The sequence below is a fragment of the Castanea sativa genome, chromosome 12 (genome assembly GCF_040712315.1).
Source record: "Castanea sativa cultivar Marrone di Chiusa Pesio chromosome 12, ASM4071231v1".
Lineage (NCBI taxonomy): Eukaryota > Viridiplantae > Streptophyta > Magnoliopsida > Fagales > Fagaceae > Castanea > Castanea sativa.
Window position 1 is genome coordinate 2,184,064 of NC_134024.1, and position 6,000 is coordinate 2,190,063.

Genomic DNA, 6,000 nt, shown 5'->3' on the forward strand with positions numbered 1-6,000 from the left:
AAGCTCTCCCTTTCATCTTCTTAGTCCTTCTGTTTTTATAAACTTAGTCTTTTAGATGTCTTAAGGACAATTTGTGAGGTTGACTGTAGTGCCCCTATTTCTGTTTGAATTATATATATTGAAGTTTATATATATAAAGGAAATGGCTGAAAGTATATATTGTGGGAGCATATTCGACTTCTTGGAATGCTTTACAGGGTTGGAATGCTTGAACTGCCCAAACATGTTCCCAATTAAATATAGCATATCTTATAGTCATACGGAATTTAATACAATTTTTGACAACTCTTATTGTGTATGTCATGTGAGATACCTAATTTATTATATTTAATCAAAATAAAGAGCGAGTTTCAAATGATTATCATAAAGTGGACGTCATAGGTTTGAAATACTATAACATTTACTAAAAATAAATAAATCATAGCAAATAAAATTCTTATAGAATGAACCAAAAGTTACAAAGTCTCATAAGTTTATATATTTAATTTTCATTAAAAGAAAAAAAGCTGCATATGTACTCAAATTGTAACTATATTCTACTAAACTACTACAAAGTTCAAATCATTGTCTTCCACTTATAAACAATATATACTATCAACAATGAGCCATGAAGATAATGCCAAGTGTAGGCAAAACTGCACAGCAAATCTTAGGGCACTGACAATCTATGGGTGTTTTAAACAAACACCAAACAACTTCACTTGTTTTGGCTCGTCACGAAGATCTAGCTTGGCTAAATTGGCTTCTGTTGATATCATCCTGTCAACGACAATCTGTTTGTCACAGCACTCAATGCCACAAAATGTTTGATTATCAAAACTGCATTTACATAATCAAGTTTCAGTGTCAAGTACACATATGATATATTTTTGCTAATCTAAAAGTATCAGATATATGATTATTAATGACTTTCACTCAAGGAGGAATAAGATGATGTATATATACACATGCATACACATGACTTCATTTATCAACTAATGCATGAAAAATTATTGATAGAATTGTATATAATAAATCTTAATTGGACATATAATTATGACCTGTACTATTCTCAAGCAAAAAAAAAAACAAGAAAATTATAGATAAAATCGAAGTTAGAGGAAGTTACCCTGAATAAAGTTACCCTAAGTTCGCCTTAAAGACGTGGTAAATAAGTTTATCTTGTGTTGTAGATTAATTAATCAATCCAAGTGTCAAAGTCAATATTATCAGCTCTAGCTAATGAAAGTTCCAAGGTTTTTTTTTAGAACATAATTACCAGTTATATTTCCAATTTTCTTTTTCTTAGCGAGGCTTTTTTCATGTCTTCTATACTTTTTGGTCAAATATTAATAAAACAACATCAAATCCCATCACACAGATATAGATAGTGATTAATATAATGGAAAAAGAAGAAACACAATGAGGAATAACATCTTTAACATAGCAAATTACTGGCGTTCATGAGAGAAAGAATGAGGAAAGATAAATGCTGGAAATATTTATGAAAACATAACAATAAAGTTATTCTACTTGATCAGTCATAATAACTACTTGAATACATATAATGCCTAATAAAAATTTAAGAATGGATAGACTGACTAAAATATTTGACGAATTGAACAAGAGAAGATCAAATAATTAAACAATTGATTATAGCATTATATTGAAATATCTCTAAATCCATCATTCTTGACAAGAAGTTCCCTTTTTTTTTCCTACTCAACCTTGATAATCAATATGTTTCGTTTATAAGGGAAAATCGCACTGATCTTCTTTATGTTTTCTATTATTACACCCCCTCATCTCTTTAACAAGAAAAATCCGAATTTCAAAGATAAGAACACATTTTAAGTGAAGGGTAAAATAAAAAATTCAAGATTTTTAAAGCTATTTTAGTCCTCCGACAGGAGGAAAGTCAATGTAAATAGTTTGAATTTTGATAAATGTGAGTGTCTCATTTCAAATTAGAGAGAAAATTGCAATTTTCTCTTTGATTAAGCCCTTACCCATAATTACAGTATCCTTTCTCAGGCAGCCTATTCAAGCACATGTCACAAACACCACTCATGTTGGGATTTTGAGGCACTATGATATCATCTTTTTTGGGGGCACAATAACTTTCCAAGTCAGACATTGAATCCCCACAAAAGTACTTGTCAGACTTTGAATCCATGGCAGCCAACAACTCAAACTCTGGTTCCACAGGTACCTCCAAAGCTTCCGTGGCTTCCAAGATTTCTGTATCTTCAGGTAGGGTTAAAGGGTCTGGGTTTTTTGCGGCTTCGTTTTTGGGCACATAAAACATAGGCGCATTTAGCTGATTTAAGTGACAATAAGGCTTGTTTTCATCAAAAGGATTCATGGTTATGGTTAAGGCTGGAGAGAATATTAGGGTTGAAGAGAAATCAGGGTTTTCTTGGAAAGAGAGATTATATACACAAGCTTTATTTTTTGATAAACATATGCACAAGCTTATATAATCAAAATCTACAAGAGCCAAGATCAGTGGCGTGGCTCATGATGAATTCTTTTTAATTTTTAATTTTAAATTGTTTTACCAAGATGGTCTTCCTAATAAATCCATCTTATGAGTAAAATTAGGATAAATCTATAATCTATAATATTATTTTTTTATTAAAAAAAATCTAAATAATATTATAAAATTAAAGGCGTTTGACAATATATATTTTTTAGAGAGTTTAAAACTTCGATTAATTATTAGAATTTTTAGTACATGTACTTTCTATATATGGTTGAATATACTATTGTTTGATTGTGTTTGCTTGATACACATCATTCCATATATAAATAAAATTATAATAAATTTCTATTAATAATTATTATAATTATTCTATTAGCTAAGAATTTTATCTAGTTGTTGGTCTTAATGGATTTATACGATGAATGATAGAAACACTCCTTGAACTTTCATCGTGACCAATTTTACACTTATATTAATTGCAAGTTGTTCAATGCTGTAAACCATGTTCTTTTGGTGTAGAAAAATAGTCTCTTTCATCGAAAAGAGACAAAAAATACCGCCTCTCATTCACCGATCTTGTGGTATACATATAGGATTCAATTATCTAATCCACGATGATACCTATAAGCAAAAATGCAATAAAAGTATAAAACTAAAATTTATAGATGCCTTATTGGTCAAATACTATCCAATTCTTTTGGGTCACAAGAGTGATCAAATATGAAATGGACATATTACATTTCTAGTAATTGGTAGGACATGCAACTCAACAATCCAAGTTATACATCTAAAGAAAATAAATTGCTCCTATCCATTTATATTTATTGGAACCAAGAAAATCATTAGTACAGTAATGATATTAAAAATAAATAAATATATAAAAGGAGAGAGAAGAAAAATCAAACTTTATTGAGCACATAAGAATTAAGAGCAGAAATTCTAAAAAAGGAGTGACAAAAATTCATTTGACCAATAAAAATACAATCAACTAAATTAAAAAAATATTTCTTTGCACTTCTCACATTAGTATCATTATCCATAATAAACACTTTTAGCTTATTGTCATTATCCATAATATTGGCAACGCAAGAGCATTGTAATTCAATTGGTTGGCATATTCTGATGTGTCTATGACATTTTAAATTTAAATCCCCATCTTCTATTGTAACTATCAAATTATCAAAATAGATATGTTACTACTGGCTAATGCTGAGCACTTCTATATTCTTTTACAATGTTCTCAATTAAATATAGCATGTCTATTGCTCATTCGGATTTTGATACAATTTTCCAAAAAAATTTCATTGTGCATGTCATATGACAGACCTTATCTACTTTATTTAAATCATAACAACGAGTAAGTGTTAGTTATCTGATCAACTGATAAAGTTTTTGTCATCCTATAAGAAATTTGGGTCTAATTCTTGCCAACATAAAAAACCAATTAATATCTTGGTCTGATGATAAAAACAATCAACATGCAGCAAATAACATATATTTGACGAATTTTGAAATGATATGATATTTATTACCAAAAAAAATCATAACAAAGAAAATTCTTATAAGCCTAAGCAAAAAATACAAAGTCTCATAACTTTATATATTTATTTTCATTAAAATAAACAAGCATATGTACCACATGTGGTAGCAATATTCTAAAAAAATAATTACCATTGGTTTCAAACTTCAAATCATCGATTCCCACTTATCCATATAATAAATAACATATACTATCAACAATGAGCCCTATAGATAATGCGGCCTAATGTAGGCAAAACTACATTGCAAATCATAGGTTTTTTGAAGTTTGAAAACAATATATGACATTTGAAGTTTTTTTTTTTTTTGATAAGAAATGAAACTTCATTCAACTGAAAAGGAGTACAACAAAACATCCAGATATACAATCACTAGGAACGGTCAAGTTGGATAAGATGCTGAACCATTGGAGGGCTGCATCTTTTCCAGACCTGATCCAAACCATTACATTTCGCAAACTGAGCAAGAATGTGAGCTACATTGCTACATTGTTGTAATCCATTTTCAAGTGACAGATTTTCCAGCTACAAAAAGATTCAAGAAGAGAGCAAATGCCTTGATATAAATGGCCTAAGCTGCCATTGAATTCCTTTGACAGAATGTCTTGGACCACTGTGAGGGCATCTGATTCTAAGATTACATTAGAGAGCTCCATTTCCTTAGCAAGCAAAATTCCATGTTCCACAGCAAAGATTTCTGTTTCTAGGCTTGAGAATTGTCTTGGAAGGGGCTTACAGAGAGCTGCGATAGGCTCTCCCATGCTGTTCCTTATCACTACTCCAATACCAGAGGAACGCCCATCTCCTGATGCAGCACCGTCCACATTAACCTTGTACACACCCACGGGGGGAGCTTCCCATCTGCTAGCTTCATCACTTTGGGAATTACCACAGAGTGCAGCAGCTTCTCTAAAGTCCGAACTGATGGAGATAGCAGAACACCAAACCTGATCAGGGGAATGGCAAACATCCTCAAAGACCTTTTGATTCCGGTTGTACCAAATCGCCCAAGAAGTTACAAAGAACCTTTCAAGATCAGTTGCAGCCCCATTATGCAGAATTTGCAATGCTATATCAGTAAAGTCCAGCTGGTTTGCAGTCAAGTTTAAAGGACACCCAACCCACTTGCCCCAGACTTGTTTAGCTAGATCACATTGAAGGAATACATGGGTGAAAGATTCTGCTTCTTTCTCGCAGATTGGGCACATGGGATTAATGTTTACCCCTCTTTTATTGAGATTCAGCTTGGTAGGGAGACCATTCATACATGCTCGCCACGCAAAGATTCTAATTTTTGCTGGAATCTTTAAGTGCCACATTTTCCTCCACAAAGGAGTTCTCGAGTCCCCAAATGAACATTCTCCACAATCCTCGGCCTCCATCAGCTTGAGGGCAATATAATAGGCGCTCTTAACAGTGAACTCCCCTTTCCTATTACCAATCCATATAAGCATATCTTCTGGCAGATTATAACTCAATGGAATATTTAGGATTGACTCTGCCTCAAAGGGGACGAATAGAGATCTAATAACATCAGATTTCCATCTTTTAGTATTAGAGTCTATCAGTGCCGAGACCATAGGAAAATCATTAATGGGCCTAGGGGGAGTTATCACCTTGTATGTTGAGGGGTTGGGAAGCCATTTGTCTTCCCAAATATGAATTAACTGCCCATTTCCCACTCTCCAATGGGTGCCTTTCCTCATTACTTCCAAAGCTTGAAAGATGCTACGCCAAGCATACGAGGGATTGGAGCCGAGCTTTGAATTGAGCACATCACCATGAGGGTAGTATCTTGCTTTGTAAATCCGTGCTATTAGGGACTGAGGGTTAGTGAGCAGTCTCCAACCTTGTTTAGCTAGCATTGCGAGGTTGAAAGCTTGAAGGTTCCTAAAACCCATACCTCCTTCTAATTTAGACTTGCAAAGCTTCTTCCAACTAACCCATGCAATCTTTGACTCTTGATCTCTTTGCCCCCACCAAAACCTTTTCATCATA

General features: G+C 32.9%; 1 protein-coding gene across 1 annotated transcript; it reads right to left on the reverse strand.

The window, feature by feature from the left end:
• Positions 1–591: 591 nt before the first annotated feature.
• LOC142619172 (uncharacterized) lies at positions 592–2,346 on the reverse strand. The gene is made up of 2 exons (XM_075792249.1): positions 1,989–2,346; positions 592–819 (listed from the first exon to the last, which is right to left on the reverse strand). Exons 1-2 carry the CDS (start codon positions 2,342–2,344, stop codon positions 666–668), a joined length of 510 nt encoding a protein of 169 aa, XP_075648364.1. The 5' UTR covers positions 2,345–2,346; the 3' UTR covers positions 592–665.
• Positions 2,347–6,000: the final 3,654 nt, after the last annotated feature.